The following is a 19,127-nucleotide window of genomic DNA, read 5'->3' as shown; positions in this document are numbered from 1 at the left end:
CCACCCCTCGCCTAGCCTTTCTTAGGCAGGCCACTCAGCACGCTTGCAGCGGCTGAGGTTACTAACTACCACCTTGAGTTATCCAAACTGATTTCACGCGAGCCGCTGCGCATCCCAAATCTGTCAACTCGCAACTTCACCCGAGTCCCCGCGACTAACAATACCCTGGTTTCCGGCTTCCATTACACCCCAAAACCAAAACCAAAACAAGATGCCTCCGGCCAAGAAGAGAAAGACTACAAGTTCTGGCGTAGTGCCAGTGGAAGAAGAAAAGCATGCTGAAAGCGAACCAATGCCAGCCCGCGACGAGCCAACCGAAGAAGCAGCGCCCGAACAGCCAACCGACAAGGCACCATCACCGCCGACACCTGCATCGGCAGCGGCCGAAGCATCATCATCATCATCATCGTCCACCGCTACACCTGATGCTTCGGCCAGCGCGGCCAAGGCCGCCCAAGAACGTCTTGCCCGCTTCCGCGCCCTGCAGGCGCGCGCCAAGGCCTCGGCCGACCAGAACATGAAGGAGGCGACCAAGGAATCCCAACGGTTAGCCACCGACCCGAGCCAGCTGACCGCCCTGAACCGCAAGCACGCCATCGCCTCCTACAAGCTCCTCAAGGCCGACGTCGAAGAGGCCGGCGAGGACTTTGAGCGCAAGCGGGCCTGGGACTGGACCGTCGAGGAGAGCGAGCGGTGGGACAAGCGGATGCGCAAGAAGGAGGCCCACCGCGACGACACGGCCTTCAGGGACTACGCGCACGAGAGCGTGAAGGCCTACAAGCGGCAGGTGCGGAACATGGGCAATCCGGACCTGGAGCGCTACACGCGCGAGAAGATGGCGGCCATCGAGAAGGCCGCCGCCGCGGGGACCCTGGACATTGTCGAAACGGACGACGGAGAGATGATTGCCGTCGACAAGGACGGGACCTTCTTCAGCACGGCCGACTCCACCGCCTTTGCGCAGCACAAGCCGGACAAGGCGGCCGTGGATCGGCTGGTGGCCGACTTGCGCAAGGCCGAGGAGGCGTCCCTCAAGAGGAGGAGGGACCGGATGGCCAAGAACGGGGAGGACGGAGGCGACGTCACGTACATCAACGAGAAGAACAAGCAGTTCAACCAGAAACTGGCGCGCTTCTACAACAAGTATACCGCGGAGATCCGGGAGAGTTTCGAGCGGGGCACAATGGTTTAGCTTGGGGGGTTTTGTCACGGGGTTCGTCGATTGCCATGCCAGCGGACGGAGTTTTGGGGTTTGGGTTGGGTATTCGCAAGATATTGTACATTCTACACCTAGTCATGCAGGAGGTGATACAGTGATGCTACATTTGTCGGGTTCGCTTTTTTTCCTCCCCCCCTTGTTTCTTTCAAAGCATCGTCTTCCTCCACGCCCGAGCCGCCAACGCCTCCAGCTGCGGCACCTCCACCGGTCCCTTGACACTCTCGTCCTCAAGCGCCTCGACGACTGCATCCGCCACGGCATCCGCCTTGAGCGGCTTGGTCACCATGGTCCCTAGCAACCCCCCTAGCCTGCCCCCAGTCAAGCCGTCGACCACCGACCCGGCCGTCGCCATGGCTGCTACCCCCATCGTCACGACCCTCGACCGGTCGTACATGAAGGGCGGCCTGAAAAAGACCCCCCTCATTTCCGGAAACTCCCGCGCCACGATTGCCTCGGCCTCTCTCTTGGTCGTCACATACCTCGACGGCAACACCGGCGCGCCCGCCGCCGCCGACACGTACCCAAACGTCTTGACCCCGGCCTTGGCCGCCTCCTTGGCCAGCAGGATCGCGCTGTCCCGATTCATCATCTCATACGTCAACTGCTGCTGCTGCCGCTGCTGCTGCTGCTGTTGCGTTGAAGAGGACGAAGCATCTCCTTGCTCGACGTCCCGCACCCTCTCGAGCGGGTTGCTGCTCCCCTGGCGTCCCTTGGCCGGGTCGAACGCGCGCCTCAGCCCGGAGATGGGCGACTCCTGGCCCGAGAGCACGCCCTTGTAGTCGGCCTCGAGCAGGATGCCCAGGCTGTGCACGACGCAGTCGGCGCCGCTGAGGAGCGACGTCCACTGCGCCGGCCGGAAGATGTCGCCGCGCTCCCACGAGACCGAGTGCGACCACGACGGCGGCGTCGGGGAGTCCGTGATGGAGAGCCAGTTCGGCCGGCCGGAGCGGCTGCGAACGAGCGGACTGGGTTAGGTTCGGTTCGCCATTGAGAGACAGACGGACGGAGTAGTCACCGTATCGGGGGTGGGGAAGGAGGAGGTTGGGTGTGTATGGGCGGTTGTGGTTTACCTGACGGATGTGACATCCCACTTTCGGGCTACGGCTGCGCGGCAGATTCGCGAGCCTAGGAAGCCGTTGCCGCCAAAGACGATGATTCGCTTTGTTGCTGACATTGTTCCTGTGTGAGCGGCAGAGCTCCGTAGCGCATGTGAGCTGCTCAATGCGTGTGTGGGCGATGAGAAAATCGCCGTTTCTCAGGTTCGTCAATTGAGACGGCTCCGACACCCAAATTAAAGCCAGAACCAAGATAGTAATGCTAAAAGACCATTTGGGTCTCAAAAGTGTTGCAAGTTGTTCCTTCCTGCGGATTCTTTTCGGGGAGAGTCCGGGGAGCTTTTCTCATCATGTCATTCTTGCACTCTCGAGCTGCAAGTGCTGCCGCGCGACAGGGGTGACACAGACCTTACTCCGGCGGGTCCCCGGGCGCCCACAGCGGGCCTGGAACGCTTCACATGTTGCAAATCTCCCCCCCAAAGAATTCAAGGCTGACCCGCTAAAACTTGCATCCTGCAACTCGTCAACGATTTCACGCGATAGCGTACCGCGCTCGACCCCATATATCCTTGGGCTCCCCAAACTCGTCGCGCCATTAGCGCCTCACACGGCCATCACCATGGCGCCGCCAACGGGAAAGCGAGTTAAAGGCGTGCAAATATTCCGCCCCTTCGTCTACGGCACGACGGCGAAACCATTCGACGAAAAGACCAACCCCAAACCCCCGGGCGTCCCCGACGACCACACCCACTCCTGGACCGTCTTCGTCAAGGGCATCGACGATGTCGACATTACCTACTGGCTGCGCCGGGTGCAGTTTAAACTACACGAGTCCATCCCCAACCACGTACGAAGTATGTCGTGCCCCGTTCCCCCGTTCCCTCTTTTACTCTTTTCTTTCCCGGGAGGTTTCTCTAAGAGAGCCTCAGGGTAGGCCTTCTGGGGAATCCATGCGCGCAACTGAACCTGACCGACTTCACTTCAACAACCGGCAGTGATCGAGGGCGAGAAGGGCAAGCCGTTTGAGCTGCACGAGACGGGCTGGGGCGAGTTCGAGATCGCCATCAAGCTGTACTACGTGCCCGAGTCGTCCGAGAAGCCGCAGACGCTCTACCACCACCTGCGTCTGCACCCGTACGGGCGCACCGAGGAGGAGAAGGAGGCCATGCGGCTCAACGGCGGGGAGGTGATATCCTGGGCGTACGAGGAGCAGATCTTCAACGAGCCGTACGAGCCCTTCTACGAGATCCTCACGTCGGGCGCCATGCCGCCCTCTTTCTCCTCCTCGTCGTCGGGCCCGTCCGCCAACAAGTCCGGCGCGGCCGGGTCCAAGCCCCCATCGGGCGGCAAGTCCAAGGAGAAGGACGGCCAGGTCAAGATGGTGCGGTCCGAAGGCGGCGTGCTCGAGCGGAGCGCCATGATCCCTCTGACGAACCGCCCCGGCCAGCCGTTCAGCGTGGAGACGGAGCAGGTGGAGATCAAGAAACTGCAGGAGGCCCTGGTCAAGGTGGAGAAGATGCTGAGCAAGACGAAGGAGGAGGTGGCGGCCAAGGAGAAACGGTTAAAGGAGCTGAAGGAGAGCGCCGGGAAGTAGCCCGGGACTTGTTGGTGGATCAGGTTTTTTTTTGTTTTTTTTTTTTTGGGGGGGGGAGTGGGTTTCGACCTTTGGGTCAGCAAAGTTGGGTTGCGTTGGGCTATGTGCAGTATTTTCTTTGCGGCGTCATCGGCGATACCAGCTCGGGGGGCAAGGAGGCGTATCGGCGTTCTGTTTCGGCTAGATTGGGTGGCTTGGCTACATCAACCAGCTTACAAAAGGGACACTCAAGGAATTCAATTTCTTCACGGTCAATATGTTTATGTCCAAGCTGAAGCCGGCGGTGGCAGACAAAAGGCGCCTCAACGAGCACAGAAGTAGGGTAATGCCCTCTTATTCTTATTCTGAGATGGGAGTTTGCAGAAAGTTCCCGTCCGTAGGCCTGCTATCCCAGCAGAAACTTCTCCGCACACCGAGCCAGATCAACAATTTCCTCCTTGGGCCCGGTGTCCTTCGCGCGCGCGCGCACACACACACGAAAACACACACAAACCAAATATCCCACAGTGGTATACAGTGATCCCTGGTCGCAGCGACCCTCCAACCAGGCAGAAAACAGCAAAGGAAAAAGTACAACTAGTAAAGAGTGTGATGATCAACCGAGGATGGCCTTTTGGCACCTCAAATGTCCACTCCCATGTCATGATGGGAGCCCAATTCCCTTCCCTCTATCCGGATATCTTCAGTGCCCCCAAAAAAACAATCTCAAGGCTTTCCTCCATTCTTTTCGTTGGCCACCATACTCCGAACTCCCCGCAACCAAATAAGACATTAAAAATTTGGTATGTCAGGTCGCGCTGAACGCCAGGTACAACGCCATCGCCCATCCCCACTCCATAAAAAAAAGACAAAAAAGGGAGAGGATAAAGGAAAGACAGATTCGCAGATTAAGCGTAGTAATGATGACTACCTCGCCTCGTACGCTGGAGGCGGGGTGTCGTCTTGGTCATCCCAAAATGTCGGGTTTCCGTTCTTCTCTTCGTACACGCGGCGAGCGATCTCACCCGCCATCTTCATGATCCACGCTTGCTCCAAGATGACGGACGAGGCGTCCGACATGGGACGCGACTGTTTCCAGTCGGCCTTGGTATCAGCAGGAACAGAATCCTTGGAAGTTGGGCTCGCCCCCTGTTTCTCCGAGGGCTGAGGAGGAGGGACAGCGCTGTTAATCTCAATGGAGGGCAGAGGCGCATCGGCAACGCTCGCGGGTTGGGCCCTAAAGGAGGGTCTCCGTGGTTGTTGCTCCGGCGAGCGGCCAAAGCGCACCTTGTTTGTTGACGCCTCTTCTTCGGGAACCTCGAGGATGGGATGAGGCATGGCCGGCTCTGACATGGGAACTGCAGTGGAGGCAGTTTCCGACCCGGTGTCTCCCTGCTCGCTGCTGACTTCGGTTGCAGCCTTGCGACGCAGGTTAACAACACGAGTCTTCTTTTTCCGGCCGGCTTTGCTGTGCCGGCCAGAGCCGAGCGAGAGGCCCGCAGTGGCCGAGTTGAGGTGCACCAGTGAGGGCCTCGATGGAAGGAAGCCATGGTCCTGGCTACTGCTATCGGAAAAGGTGTACGTATGAGGGCTCGTATAGGACGATGTCCTAACCAGGTTTGGCGTCGATGATGGAGGAGTGCTCGTTGCGTCAACCTTGTCCGGTCCAGCCCAAGCCCGGAACAAGACATCCTTCGGGGTCGAGGTGTCGAGTGAGGATGTCACCTGAGAATTCGTAAGGTCCGCCAGCCGCAAGAGATTTTTTTGTGAAAACAGAAGTTGGGCTTCTGGTCCCCCGTCGAGAGACAGTTCTGATATCGCGGCAGGATCCAGGAGATGCCCATGCACGTCCACGGCGTCCAAGGGAGGCGTGGCCAGCGGATTCACGCCATGCTCGTCGGCTTTCTTCGACTCCTCGTCCTCCTTCACAATTTGATCGGGACACCAGAGCTGCAGCGAAAGTCGGTGGATGATAGATGGTAGCTCGTCCATCATCAAGTCCCGGAGCTTGCCCTCGATCGTCCTCTGGAGGTATTCCCGGACGAACTGAATCGAGTCAAAGGTCGACGAGACCTTGAGGGACTCGAGAGGGTCATTTCGGAAGACTATTGTCAACCCCTTCTGCTTGGAGAAGACCAAGATGATGAACGCCGAAAGCTTGATCTCGGACAGCGTGATCTGTAGAGGTATTGTGAGGCTCGATGCCGCCGCGAGCGGCTGTGGGGATGTGAAGCTCGGCTTGGCCGAAAGACACGTGTTGAGGGGGTTTGCCTGCGATTGTTGATATATTAGCCATGGTATATCCTTTTTTTTTTGGTTGGGGGGGGGGGGTCTCTTGTGCAGTTCTCTTGCAACACGACCGCGAACCCCTGTCCGGCAAACAGGGGTAATTTGTGTATCAATGCGCCAAGCATCTCGATGGAGTTTGGCAGCTTCCAGAAAGGAAAAGGGCGGCTCAGTCGGCATCCCCGACCACGGAAGTGGGCGAGGAGCTCGAAACCGAGAGAATACGGCAGGCACTCGCCCGCCGTTGTAACAGAGCAACAGTGAGTAATAGGGTCGAGCTCCCCGTTTCCCCGTGATGGCCCCAGCTAGTATGACTTGCAGCTTGAGGAAAGTCCACAGGGGAGAGAGAAAAAAGCAAACGAGAGAAGAAAGAAGGGGAAGAAAAGAGGGAAAGACAGATCTGAATCTATGCTGTGGCCGTGACTTCGGTATCGCGGACAAACTCATTCGTATCTTCCAGGAGCCTGAAAGGGAGTCGGAAGCTCAAGAAATATCCACCAACCTGTACTCTTGTCTTGAGCGTCAAGAAGGCGTCGCCCGAGTAACACATCTTGAATATCCCTCTGAATCGATCCTCGGCCAGGTCGCCAATCTCGAGAATCTCCAGGTCCGGCGGCACGGAGCCGAGGTTGAACTCGGTAACGATAATGTCATCGACGATGATGGGCGGCTTCGGCGACTTGTTGAGGGCCGTCGTCAGGAGATCGCGGGCGCGCTTATAGAAGCCCGCGTCGGCCGTCAGAGGCGACCAGTTAAAGTTGAAGGCCATGTTGAATTGGCTTCCGTGCTAGAGGCGCATGGCAGCCAGAGGGGTCGGGTTCTACAAGCCCGACGTCTCGTGAGAGAGGGGCGGTTTTTTCGGTTGCGGCGGGCGCCGGTCGATGTAATTTCTCGGTCGCAATCGGACGTTATTGCCAGCGGTTCGAATCTGGCGCGATGTACTATTACTGTACGGCTCCCGTCAATGCACGTCGCGTTGTGGCGACAGGGTCGTTACGAGAGGTTCGGTGTTTTAATGTTCGAGAAGCTCGGAGGTGCGGTGGGACTATTGTAAACGGGTTGGCGCTGGGGGAGCAGTCGGTCTTGTGTGAAAATTTCTGGCTCTCAGAGGCGCGAGTGAGTGGCGTGTGGGCCCTCTGACGCTAGCTTCGCCCGAGCATGAGCTGACCCTTGATCGCGTGTTGCCCTCCCCCGCAGGTTTCGGGTCAAGGGGCCTCTCAGCGTTACCTTGCCTGATGTTTCGTTTGATTAGTTCCTTGCTACTCTGTATCATGCAAAACGTCTTGTTATGGCGTCCCCCGGCATGGCGCCTCTGAAGTTCGTCTTGCAGCTTTGACAGTGGCCTCTGGTTCATGGATCACCCGCGTCTTTCCCCGTGTATTCGGCTGTTTCCGCCTAGAAACTTGGAGTGCAGGCAGGAAACCGTGGAATGACCAATGATGCGCAGTTCCGGCTAGTTCCTTATCTCGTCAGCCGCGGGTGCGAACAAAACCGCTCTCCCGTCCCCAGGTCCCACACCCGAAACTCCCAAAGAGCTCCCCCGGCACGCGACCGGTTCGTGCTTCGTCTCCGATTCCCCGAAGATGGTGGACATGACGGAGCTCCAGCCATGCATGTGCTTCCGTCACCGGCATCGAACAAGCAGCGCCTGGCGAGCAGGACCACGAGTAATAATACAAAGCGATGCGAAGCAATCGGTCCACTTACCTTACTTGTAATTAGGTTCTCTACGGATTACTCCCTACTATCTATCCGTGCATGTTATCCGTACATAGTGCCATATATCAGGTTCTAGGGTACGTTAGGTAGTTATACATCGAGGCGCCTTTGCATGGGCCATCGCACGGACCAAGTTTGCTCCTTGCTGGTTGCACTGCGGTGGGATGCGCTTTAGGTCAAGGGTTGAGACCCTCATCTCGGACACCGATCATCTCACGTTCCACTACTGCGGTTTCGAGGTACATAACACATACATACGGCCAAATCTCGTACAAAACATTTGAATGCAACTGAATGGCGTTCAAAAATGCCCAAGTTCAAGAACAGGAACCCGAGCTGGGTACAGATTATATATATATATATAGCGAGACCCGCAATTGTTAAAGGCCAACCCTGAACAAGGAAGTGAGATCTGTAATCGTGATGGTCGCTGAATCGGTGCAGTACTCATCTTCACAAAACTCCATCTCATGATCAGAACGGTCCTGCATCTACCTTTTCTTTTCTTTCCTTTCCTTTCCTTTTCTTTTTTTTTTCTTTTTTTCATCAAGAAAATGTCTTCCACAGAACCAGAACCGAGCATCCAGGCGCTATCACTGGCATCAATCAACGAATGCAAGTTCGGTTTCGTCAGTGAGGGAGGGGCCAATGTTGTCTTCGAGGTTCTCGTAGAGCCCGGGAGCGAATACAGCAGCATTTTTCAAGGTGGGATTACTCTGACGTGGTCTCAAATGCATGCCAGACAAACCTTCTGATAACCCGGGAAGGTCAATTGCTGCGGGTTCCAAAGGCAGGGACAAAGGCACACAGCTACTCGGAGCTCCAGGAGTACTGGGAGACGATCGTGAGGCCGCTGTTTCGGCCGGAAGACCTGGTCCAGCAGCGACTCATCAAGCTCGAGGGCCGAGAGTTGGCCGCGCGTCTCAACCACGTCTTGGAACGGGAGGAGGCCTCTCGGCGAGCCGACTTCAAGGGGAGCCGGGTCGCCGAGACCGAGTACGGCATGTTGGTGGAGGACATGCGCAAGAGTACGCCGCCCCCCCCCCCCCCTCCCTCTTCTGTCTTGCCTTCCCTTGCCTTGAGTCGTTCGGTCCAGCGCGCTCTTTCAAACTTACCACGACATTCATCAACCCTTCTCACCTTCCAAAGGAAGCCCGGACGACGTCACGCTAGAGTTCAAGCCCAAATGGCTAGCCCAGTCGCCCAACGCCCCCGCGTCGGCGACGCGCTGCCGAAACTGCGCTCGCGAGGTCCTCCGACACGACACCAGGCCGACGAGCAGTAGCAGCGGCAGTAGCAGCGGCAGTGGCAGTGGCAGTGGCAGTGGCGGAGGCGGAGGCGGCGGCGGCGGCAGACGCCCCAAGAGGATCCTCTGCCCGCTCGACTTCCTCGCCTGCGCCGGCTCCCCCGCGGCAGTGGCCAACATCCTCAGCCACTTCGCCGCGGACCTCGACCCGCCCATCCGGCGCGGCGAGACGGCCCGCCTGCCGGCGCCGTACGACCGGCTAGCCGGCTGGCTGCGGACCAACGACCTCCTCCCGCGCCTGCGTGCGGCACAGTTGGCCAACGACCGCGGCGGGCCCCTCTCCGTTGCATCAGCGTCCAACGACGACGACGACGACGACGACGACGACAATCTCTCCGGCGCCGGCAGGTTCCAGCTCGCCATGACGCTGCGCGACTGCGCCTGCTTCCTGCGGGTCCCCGCCGACCCGGGCTCGCCCGTCGAGGCGAAACTGGGCGACCTGGACAAGAAGAACGGGGCGGCCAAGTTGGGATACTGGCAGCGGATAGAGACGAGGCTGATCGAGGGCGGGTACTATGCCGGCAGGGAGGTGGAGGGCGTCGAGGTGAATTGTCGACTTGGGAGGGACGCGGAAGTAGCGTACCGCGAGGGAGGAATGGGGAGCATTTAGAGGGTAGAGAGGCGGGAATGGAATAGACGGGCAAGACGAGGCACATTACCGGCGTTGATTCTGCATGGATCTTACAAGCATGGCCGAAAACAACAGAATTTTTAAAAAAAAAAAAAAATTAATAATAATGCGAATTTCCAGCCAATGCGTGTCTATCATGCAAGAGATCACCAAAAAAAAAATCAAAAACAAACCCTCCCTCCCATATCCGTCCCGGAAACGCCATCTCTCCCGCTAGATTCTCATTCCCCTCTCAAAACAATTTTCAAAAATCACACGCCGGCCGCGGTGAAGCTCAGCACGCTGCCGACGGCCAGGCCGCCGACGAGGCACATGCTCATGAAGGCGCCGGCGGCGGCGCGCTCGTCCTCGGCGACCCACTCGGCGGCCGCCATCATGGCGGTGGAGCCCAGCCAGCCGTTGGTGATGCCGAAGGAGAACTGGACGACGAGGTAGAAGAGGTCGCTGGGCACGGCGGCGCCGTCGCCGTGCAGGTTGCACAGCAGGTAGAGCGGCAGGAACCCCCAGCGGGCCAGGCTGAGGGCGAAGAGGACGGCGGGGCGGCGGCGCAGGCCGAAGGAGAGCGCCGGCGCCATGGTCGACACCCGCCCGGCCAGGTCGCCCAGGTTCCAGAAGAAGAAGGCGAGGGGGATGAAGGCGCCCGGGCGGAAGAGCGGGGCGGTCGGGGTTCCGTCGTCGTCGTGCACCGAGAGGATCTTGGCCGTGAAGACGGGGAAGAACATGGTCACGATGAAGCACATGGCGACGGCGCCGGCAAGCCAGCCAAGCTTGCAAATGAGGGTCGTGAGGGGGACGTAGCGGTGGGGTGGATTGCCGTTGTCGCCACGGACATTGTTGGTGCTTTGGTGCAGGCGGCGGCCGGCGGACGCATCCTCGCCGAAGACGGTGGTGGAGGAGAGGACGGCGCGGTCCTCGAGGAGGCGGCTGTGGCGGCGCACGAGCGGAACGAAGGCCGCCAGGGTGAGGACCGACATCAGGACGGCAGTGAGGAAATAGATAAAGGCGGCTGTACCGCCCTCGTCCGGGGCCGAGTCGTGGCCGCTTCTCGGCTTGCCGGGCCCGGGACCGCCGACGGACGGGGAATCGGAGAAGGCGAGAAAGGAGAGCATCTGGGTCAAGGGCGGGAGGATGCCGGCGACGCCCTGGCCGGCCATGATGGCTTGTGTGTACTCGGGGCGGCCGAAGCTTGCGGCGAAGGAGAAGGCACCGTTCTGCATCAGCCCGGCTGCCGTAGCCGCGAGGGCGACCATCAGTAGGAGGAAGGCGAGGTAGAGTTTTGGCGCGACGTCGAGGAAGGAGAAGGTGGAGATGGTCAGCATGGCGAAGACGGCCGCGTTCATGACCAGGGCCGTGTTGATCCGGAAAGGGTAGTTCGCCGAGGACTGCATACTCGTGAGGACGAGCATGGCACCCAGGTTGACGACGGTCGAGGTTGTGAGGATGGCCGACTGCGAGTTGGCGTAGATCCAGGGGTCGGATTGGAAGCGCGTCTGGAAGTAAGGAGCGGCCGCGAGGAACATGTTCCTGTTTTTGTTTTGGGACGTCCAAGCCCGAGCCCGTCAGTAGATGTCGGCGTTGACGACGAAAGAGCAAGCGATGACATACCACGCCCAGAGCATGGCGACCCCGATCAAAGCAAAAATGCAGTATTCCACCCACGAGAACGGCGCCGCCTCTTCGCGCGTCGACCCCCGGAGCGTTCCCGACTCGTCGTCGGCCAGCGGCTCATACTCGCTGGCGCTGGCCTTTGGCGGCGCAAAAAAGGCCCTGATTCGGTTCATGATGTACTCGATCCGGTTGAGCAGCGTCGTCGGCTCGGTTGCGGAACGACACACAGAGGAAAGCGCCAGCCAGGAGGTCTCAATATCCCCAGCCCTGTGAACCCTGTATGCTATGTAGCACAACCGATGGAGGTCCCCCCTCCAGAACGGCCCGACGTTGAAGGTTTGCGGCGCGTTGGATCGATCACCCGCGAGTTTTTGTTTTGTTTGGGGGGGGGGGGGGGGGGGGGGGGGGGGGGGGGGGGGAGGGAGCGAACCAGCGTAGCGCGCCTAAGGTATGTGGCCCGGGGGGAAGAAAGATAAAATAATCGGCTGTTTAACTCGACTGCCTGCTTAAGTTCACATCGCTGGGCGAATCGTCATGTGCGAAAGGGAGCGCAGTCTGTCGGTTGTCTCGGGTCCGAGGTCACAGGAGGTCACACGGGCGATGACATGGCGCCGATAAGCGGCTATCTGTACGGAGTAATCAGGGACCACCAGGCTGGCGTATGGAGGGTTGCAGGTACATAGTTACAGTAAGTACCACGCACTAACTCTTTCCGTAAGTAGCGTTTAGAGGGTAGCAGGAAACAGGCACCCGGCCTTGGCAAGCCAGGCGTGTCTCGCAGCGCCACAATCGGTTTATTAATTCAGCAAACCAGCCAAACTACCATACTACCCCTAACCCTTCCTCCTGCTTACACGGCGCCAACTCCCAACTCTGCGCCAACAGGCAAACCTGAGACGGCGAGCCTTGCAATGATGGTTTTTTAAGGTCTCAGGGCAGACGCGATGATCGACTTTACTCCGTTAGTTGTCTCAAGACAGCGCTGCGGAGAGCTTTGGCAGCCAATGATTTCCAACTTTGGCACTCCACGGCCGAGTTACACCAAACGATGACACTCTGGATTGAGTCCAAGCGGAGAGCATTGGACTGTACTGATAATAGTATGTACTATACACACCAACATCCAATCGGACCAGCCCGGTCAGAACTATCAATCGGCATTCGGCGACCCCATCATGCGGCCACCCACGTGATGCCCGTCTCATGCCACGCAAGTATGCCATGCATTGTTGGCCTTTTGTTGGCTGGCGTGGAAAGCTAGTAAAGCCTGGAAAGCAGTAGTAGGAGCTAGGTGTAATACGGTTGGAATCCTTGAAACTGCGTGTTTCTATTGATTCAGTTGTGATCTCTCTCGAAACCATGACTGACACAATAGGTATCTTCGAGCCGCCTCATCTTCTACCCCCCTACTTCCCCCTACCCCCCTTTTTCATCTCATCACATCATAAACCATTACCTATTAATAAATTGGAGTAGAATTACTCCCAGATTTAGTTGTCAAGCGGGAACCGGTCCGTAAACTGCATATCCGTTAGCGCATTCTCGGACTCTACATACCAGGTAAGGAAAGAGAGAGGAAAGAGGGATCACCAAGAAGAAAAAGGAGGGACGAATGGTGCAGAACATACCCTAAACGTCTTCAGACCCTCCTCAAGATTCTTGACGATCGCGTCCACCCCGGCGGCGGTGTACACGCCCTTGCCGCCGACCGGCACGCCCGCGCTCTTGTACGCGCCCTCGGCCTTGCCGATCACGCCGACGGGCTTGCCCCAGCGGTAGGCGTCGAGCAGGATCTGACCGGGGCGCCCGGCCGGGAAGAGCGGGGACGAGGCCCCGGCGGCGGCGAACAGACGCTCGGCGCCCTCGGCCACGATGACCGCGTCGAACGCGGTCGCGTCGGCGGCCGAGTAGGTCTGGTCGACGCCCTCGGCCAGCGACTCGCCCACGACCGTCACCACGAGCCCGTCCTTCTCGAGCGCCGCCTTGAGCAGGCCGGCCTGCGCCAGCGTGCTGCTGTCCTTCTGCGCGCTCGCCAGCACGCCCACCCGCAGCGTCTTGATGGTCGGCAACGGCTCGCCAAAGATGGACAGGCCCGCCGTCTTGTTGTCGTGGTAGTACGTGTCGTCCGGCGCCGGCGCCTCCAGCCCCAGCGCCGCCGCCACCCGCACCGCCACGTCGTGGCTGACCCGGTTGAGCTGCGCCAGCACGTTCTGCTTGACCGTCGTCGACCGGATGTGGCTCGTCTCGAATCGGATCGCGTTGATCAGGAACTGCTGCTCCACCGGCTTGAGCGAGTTGTAGAAGAGGCGCGGCTGCGACCAGTGGTCGTTGAACGTGGGCGAGAGCTCGCGGAGGAGCTCGCCCGTGACACGCCGGCCCGGTGCCGTGAAGAACCCGCGGCCGCTGGTCTGGTTGGCTTGCAGGGGGTAGCCCTTGTTCAGAGTGTTGGGAGAGTCTGGGAGGTGGGGTTGAAAAGCGTTTAGCGATTTTCTTGGGAAACAAACATGAAGAGAGCAAGATGAGGAGCGAAGGCATGACTTACAGGGATAGATGTTGGTGTGAATAAAGGTCTGCCCAGCGCCGTCGCGGTTGTTGTTGTGGATGGGGGCACGCGGCATGTTGATGGGCAGCTGCTCAAAGTTGGGGCCGCCGTTGCGGTTCAGCTGGGTGTCGAGGTAGGAGAAGAGGCGGCCCTGCAGCAGAGGATCCTCGGAGAAGTCGATGCCGCGCACAATGTGGCCGGGCTGGAACATGATCTGCTCCGTCTCGGCAAAGTAGTTGGTCGGGTTGCGATCCAGCTTCATGACGCCAAGCGGCGTGATGGGAACGAGCTCCTCGGGGATGATCTTGGTCGGGTCCAGCAGGTCAAAGCCGAAAGCCAGCGCCTTGTCCTCGTCCACCACCTGGACGCCGAGCTCCCACTCGGGGCCGTTGCCAGACTCGATCGCGTCCCAGAGATCCTGACGGTGGAAGTCCGCGTTCTTTCCGGCCACTGCCTGAGCCTCCTCCCAGACAAGGCTGGCCTTCCCCTGACGAGTCTTCCAGTGCCACTTGACGAGCTTGGACGAGCCGTCTTCCTTCACGAGGCGGAACGTGTGGATGCCGAAGCCATCCTGGCGGAAGTCAGCCAGCTGCCCCGTGGCCTGGGTATGCCGCAAGGCCAGGAAGGAGGGGAGAGACTCACCATGTGACGGTAGCTGCGGGGGATGCCGTTGCCAGCCATGGCCCAGAACAGCGTGTGCAACGTGCTGGGCTGCGAGCTGAAGAAGTCCCATGCCGAGTCGTGGGCGGTGGCCGCTTGAGGGATCTCGTTGTCTGGCCGCGGCTTAACGGAGTGGATGAGGTCAGGGAACTGGATAGCATCCTGGATGAAGAAGACGGGAATGTTGTTTCCGACAATGTCTGGCCATGGTTAGCAAGGAACGAGCGTCATGGGCAACAGAGTTGCAACATACCAAAGTTGCCTTCATCGGTGTAACTGGGTAACGTCAGCTAAGGTCAACTCCCCAAAACAAAACGAAGACATAAAACGAAGACATAAGCAAACCGAACAAAACGTACAATCGAGTCGCGAAGCCGTGGACGTCTCGCGCGGTATCGGCGCTGCCCCTGGATCCGGCGACGGTAGAGAAGCGGACGAAGACCGGCGTCTTCTTGCCGGCCGAGCTCAGGAACGACGCCGCCGTGAGGTTGCTCCAGTCGGCATAGCTAGTGAAAGTTCCATGAGCTCCGGCACCGCGCGCGTGGACAGCCCGTTCGGGAACCTTCGGACGGATATCGCGTTAGTTATATCTTTTGCTCGTTGCATGTCTTAGACAAACTTGGGCACGGCACGGAGCGCCAGTACCACACAACACTAGGTCTAGACCCACCCGCTCATGATCGAAATGCTGGATCTTCTGGCGGAAAATGAAGTCCTCGAGCAGGGTTGGACCTCTGCCGCCGGCTCTCAGGCTGGCCTGATCCCCGATGGGACCGCCGACATCAGATGACATGTAGCCTTTGCTGTCATCCACCTTGTACTTTTCGAGAATGTCAGCCGGCGGAGCATCATCTCTCCTCTGGAGTGCGGCCGGGTCGGCAAAGGGGCATGCGGCCTGAGACAGGCCCAACAGACCGCCCCAGGCGAGAAGGGTGGTGATCTTGCTCTGCATCGTTCCCAATTTCTTGACGCGATTATTGGATGACTCAGAACCTGGGGAGAAGAGGAACACAGGACCGCGTAGTACAGAGGGCAAAGGCCTTCTTTTATATTCGAAGGGCGGGGGGGGAGGGGGATATGGTTCTGAGGTGGGGAGGGGCGCCTGATTCTCGATTCTCCAAGGCCGTGGGCCAAGTTATATGTCGTCAACGCCAAGATATATATTTCTGGAGACGGCAACCATGCCTGCTAGTCAAGATCGACGGGCTCCTCCACCTGAAGGCGAGGCTCCCACGGCAGACCACGTGTGATGGTCGAAGGCATTGTCCACACCGTCCACGGGTCAGCACAGGGTCAGCGCAGGGTCCAGCCCAACACCTTCTTTGTGCAGGTGACAAGACGCATGTTGGTGAGACTCTTGTTTGGAATCACCAAGACATATCGAGCAGTTGGTGATTCTGTGATTGCACCGTCAGCGGCCACCGCCAAGCCGCCAGGGGACGCGGAGCTGTTACCCGCAGTGCTGTAGTGCAGGCCCCCAGGGTGCTCCGTATGTGGATGAACTACATACACTACATCGGCCCGGGGGAGTGTATGTATGTATGTATGAATGTAATGTACATACACTACATACATACTCCGTACATGGTCTCGTAGTGTACACACTAGCTCCTAGCATGCGCCAGGCGAAGATTGGTAAGGCGCAACAGTTGCGAGCAGACGAGAGACCCAATCGCATCATCGCGTCGGCCGGGGATGTGACCGGGAGACAAGAGCCCCGACTGCGCGGTGGCACCGTTCTCCACTTGAATATACAGCGATCCCGGTTGTCCGGGCACGCTCTCCGTCATGGCCGGGATCGTCGGCGAGATTCCTGGATTCATCAGGCGAGCCTCTCCCGCTATCCAGTCGGCGTCTCTGTGGCGCGGGCGGGCCATTTTCGGGCTAATGATTCCACATGGAGTCAGGGGTTGCTGATATTCCACGTCGCTGGGAAGACGCCCGATCCTGAGGAAACATGTACGAGGGCGAGACCGCCCCCAGAGTCCGACAGCTTGGAGCGCTCGTGGAATTGGACTGGTCGCTTTGTTCTCTTGTTGGCAGATGAAGGCCCCTCCCCCCCCAGGGTTATCTCTCCATGTAAGTCAAGTTTCTTTTTTTGGAGGCATGGTTGGTTGATGACCCCCCCCTTCCCCGAGAACGAGAAGCACGCAACCGAACGAGCAGAGGCAGGATAACTAGCGGGCAGGCTGGGACGAGGTGGAGCTGGCCGTCCCGGGCGAGCAAACTCCGAGGGATAAACGCAAGGATACCGTCCCGATCTCGGGAACTCGGGAACGGTAGCCCTTTATGCCGCCAAAGTATGGAGTGTGTGTAGGCAGAGGCATCCAGGGAGCCAAAAGTAACAGAAATTTACAGCGACGGAACGGGAACTGCGCAGGAGGCTGCGCATTCGGGATGGAAATCGCTGGTACTCCGTAGCAATAGCCCTGTGTAGATAGGTTGGGTGCTCGGTATTAGCACGCCGCGCAGCGGCAATGGTGTATAGATGCAACACCTTTCTGCACCCCTTAATATGCGTGATATGGCGGGTCGCAATTCTCGGGGTCAATACCGGGATACCAGGCTGCCAACTGCCGTCGTGCTAGACCAAGGTTGCAGTTCGAGTTCTTGGGAAGTTTGAAAGCCGAGGTGGGGCGTACTACTGTACTTCCGCACGAAGTACCCAGACTGAAGGGCTGTTGGACGAAATCTGATTCTTGGCGCTCGAGTTTGCGTGGCCCGGGGCTCCAATTGAGTCAGAGAACGCTGCCTTGGCTACTCTGCAATAGTTACTCATATTAAGCGCGCAAGTGGCACCTTCTCTGGGCATCATGGTTGATATTCATCCGAACGCAGCGGCTACAATACAGGGAAGGTGCCCGCAGGCCCCATCGGACTTGGAGCACGCCCTGGCTTGAGCGAGTGGAAGCTTCCGGTTCAAGCCCACCCGCCATGCGGATCTGCACACCAGATTGATGCAAGGTGCCGGCCCATCGCATTCGTCAACGGTGAAGATCTTTCCCTGCAAATTCAGCCAATATACGGGCGGGACAATATAGTTAATATCGCAAAAGATTTTCTACGTCATTGTGTAAGACGGAAAGACGGGACCGACCTACCTCGCGACCCGGCGCGGAGGGTTTTCAAACCTAAAGACTGTATTCCAACTGCGCCGGAGGGAGTGACTACACCAACCTGGCTCGAGCGACGACACTATGACTGCATATCTTAGAGTTACAACGGGTGATGTGCGGTGAATTGTGTGGATTGCGCCCCATCACTTGCCAAGCTGCAGGTCGCCGCCCAAAATACACTGAGCTGACGAATCCACCGGCCGCCATTGGGACGGTGACGGCCGATATTCGATTTGGCATGCGGAGGGCGAGGAGACAATCACGCCAAGGCTCGATGGCTTTTGCGGTGAACAGGCTTTGATTGTTCCGGGCTAAGATTGCCTCGTCTGGCGGCGGCGGTTAACAATATTGCCCAGCATGGGCGTTCCTGGCCTGACTTGGCCATTTTCTACCAAGGCCCCGGCTTGGCGGATCCCCGCAAGCGGCGCCACCCGGTTCCCCACGGTTGCGGGTACGCCAACTCTGCCGAGCGTGGTGTTCCACCGAGCATGACTCCCATTGTTCCATTTGCCTCCGGCTTAACTACGACATACCTCCGAGCTCCGGAGCGATAAATCACGTCTAATGACGTTGACTCATCAAAGGACGAGGGTCGTTTTTAATCGAACCTGTCTTGGTTTTAGTCGGTCGACAGCCCAGGCTAGAATCCGATAGAACACGTGTTGTGCGAAGTACCTCCGTACACCAGGCACCTTACTGTGTAACTGTTGTACTTTACAGGCAGGCTCACATTCAGCTTCTTTTTGATTGGTCAGGGCGAAGGTTGTGCGCTAATCATAGCGCCATCACCTGCAGCTTGCGTGCCGACCAATATCGGCTCCGTCCCGAACCAGTCACGGACGACTTCTGGGTGATTCCACTGGTTACATTGCTTTCGCGCCAGAGCAACGTCTCGCAACAATCGCAGTAACTATATCGACTATATCACTCATCAATCGGTTTTAATCTGCAAGATCTACTGCAAGCACTGCAAGCGACCTATTTTTGGAATATTGAAAAAACCAAGATTGAAGGAAATAACAAGATTGTGGGTATCGATATGCAGTGGTAAGGTCGTGTAAGGTACGCGTGTACAATGCAATTCAAACCTGTACTCCAAGAAAAGAAAGAAAAAAAGACCAGAAAATAGCACGGTTCCCAATGGATGTTCGTGTAGCCGCTCCAATGTCGGCCAAGTGATGGGCACTCCCACCTGTCATCTTGCTTCCATCCATTGACATGTCGTTCATGGGAATTACGCTTCCCCTTCTCTGGTCTGGTCTGCCCCTTGCTAGACTCTCGCCTCCGCCCTCTTCGTCTTGGCCTTGGGGTTTCGCTCTGCCAACACCCCTCCAGTGTCCCATCCATTGCTCATCCCGGTCTCCTCCCACTTCTCCCCATCATCATCATCATCATCATCATCATCATCATCA

At 58.2% G+C, this 19,127-nt stretch overlaps 8 protein-coding genes across 8 annotated transcripts; 3 read left to right on the top strand and 5 right to left on the bottom strand.

The window, feature by feature from the left end:
• Window positions 1–100: 100 nt before the first annotated feature.
• On the top strand, window positions 101–1,290 carry P884DRAFT_253603 (SYF2 splicing factor-domain-containing protein). Its single transcript, XM_069440813.1, has one exon. It carries the CDS (start codon window positions 212–214, stop codon window positions 1,190–1,192), a length of 981 nt encoding a protein of 326 aa, XP_069301770.1. The 5' UTR covers window positions 101–211; the 3' UTR covers window positions 1,193–1,290.
• Window positions 1,291–1,298: 8 nt separating this feature from the next.
• Window positions 1,299–2,592, bottom strand: P884DRAFT_234442 (uncharacterized protein). The gene is made up of 2 exons (XM_069439911.1): window positions 2,290–2,592; window positions 1,299–2,169 (listed from the first exon to the last, which is right to left on the bottom strand). Exons 1-2 carry the CDS (start codon window positions 2,391–2,393, stop codon window positions 1,365–1,367), a joined length of 909 nt encoding a protein of 302 aa, XP_069301769.1. The 5' UTR covers window positions 2,394–2,592; the 3' UTR covers window positions 1,299–1,364.
• A 215-nt stretch (window positions 2,593–2,807) lies between these two features.
• On the top strand, window positions 2,808–4,115 carry P884DRAFT_253600 (yeats family-domain-containing protein). The gene is made up of 2 exons (XM_069440812.1): window positions 2,808–3,128; window positions 3,270–4,115. The coding sequence occupies exons 1-2, from the start codon at window positions 2,894–2,896 to the stop codon at window positions 3,866–3,868; spliced, it is 834 nt and encodes a 277-aa protein (XP_069301768.1). The 5' UTR covers window positions 2,808–2,893; the 3' UTR covers window positions 3,869–4,115.
• A 466-nt stretch (window positions 4,116–4,581) lies between these two features.
• Window positions 4,582–7,232, bottom strand: P884DRAFT_7307 (uncharacterized protein). Its single transcript, XM_069446052.1, has 2 exons — window positions 6,636–7,232; window positions 4,582–6,118 (listed from the first exon to the last, which is right to left on the bottom strand). Exons 1-2 carry the CDS (start codon window positions 6,900–6,902, stop codon window positions 4,775–4,777), a joined length of 1,611 nt encoding a protein of 536 aa, XP_069301767.1. The 5' UTR covers window positions 6,903–7,232; the 3' UTR covers window positions 4,582–4,774.
• A 1,093-nt stretch (window positions 7,233–8,325) lies between these two features.
• P884DRAFT_214830 (inositol-pentakisphosphate 2-kinase) lies at window positions 8,326–9,871 on the top strand. The gene is made up of 3 exons (XM_069439245.1): window positions 8,326–8,557; window positions 8,620–8,880; window positions 9,002–9,871. The coding sequence occupies exons 1-3, from the start codon at window positions 8,407–8,409 to the stop codon at window positions 9,766–9,768; spliced, it is 1,179 nt and encodes a 392-aa protein (XP_069301766.1). The 5' UTR covers window positions 8,326–8,406; the 3' UTR covers window positions 9,769–9,871.
• Window positions 9,872–10,040: 169 nt separating this feature from the next.
• On the bottom strand, window positions 10,041–11,570 carry P884DRAFT_274080 (nucleoside transporter-domain-containing protein; the record flags this gene model as incomplete). Its single annotated transcript, XM_069442671.1, has 2 exons — window positions 10,041–11,313; window positions 11,395–11,570. The coding sequence occupies 2 exons, from the start codon at window positions 11,568–11,570 to the stop codon at window positions 10,041–10,043; spliced, it is 1,449 nt and encodes a 482-aa protein (XP_069301765.1).
• Window positions 11,571–12,511: 941 nt separating this feature from the next.
• P884DRAFT_214823 (catalase) lies at window positions 12,512–15,665 on the bottom strand. Its single transcript, XM_069439244.1, has 7 exons — window positions 15,270–15,665; window positions 14,955–15,161; window positions 14,853–14,871; window positions 14,582–14,799; window positions 13,940–14,510; window positions 13,026–13,852; window positions 12,512–12,917 (listed from the first exon to the last, which is right to left on the bottom strand). Exons 1-7 carry the CDS (start codon window positions 15,549–15,551, stop codon window positions 12,888–12,890), a joined length of 2,154 nt encoding a protein of 717 aa, XP_069301764.1. The 5' UTR covers window positions 15,552–15,665; the 3' UTR covers window positions 12,512–12,887.
• A 2,986-nt stretch (window positions 15,666–18,651) lies between these two features.
• P884DRAFT_253591 (uncharacterized protein) lies at window positions 18,652–19,077 on the bottom strand. The gene has a single exon (XM_069440811.1). The coding sequence runs from the start codon at window positions 19,060–19,062 to the stop codon at window positions 18,694–18,696; it is 369 nt and encodes a 122-aa protein (XP_069301763.1). The 5' UTR covers window positions 19,063–19,077; the 3' UTR covers window positions 18,652–18,693.
• Window positions 19,078–19,127: the final 50 nt, after the last annotated feature.

The sequence above is a fragment of the Thermothelomyces heterothallicus genome (assembly GCF_042370625.1).
Source record: "Thermothelomyces heterothallicus CBS 202.75 unplaced genomic scaffold P884_scaffold_1, whole genome shotgun sequence".
NCBI classification, from domain to species: Eukaryota; Fungi; Ascomycota; class Sordariomycetes; order Sordariales; family Chaetomiaceae; genus Thermothelomyces; species Thermothelomyces heterothallicus.
Note: the sequence above shows the minus strand (reverse complement) of the source record. Positions and strands in the feature narration are given on the sequence as shown.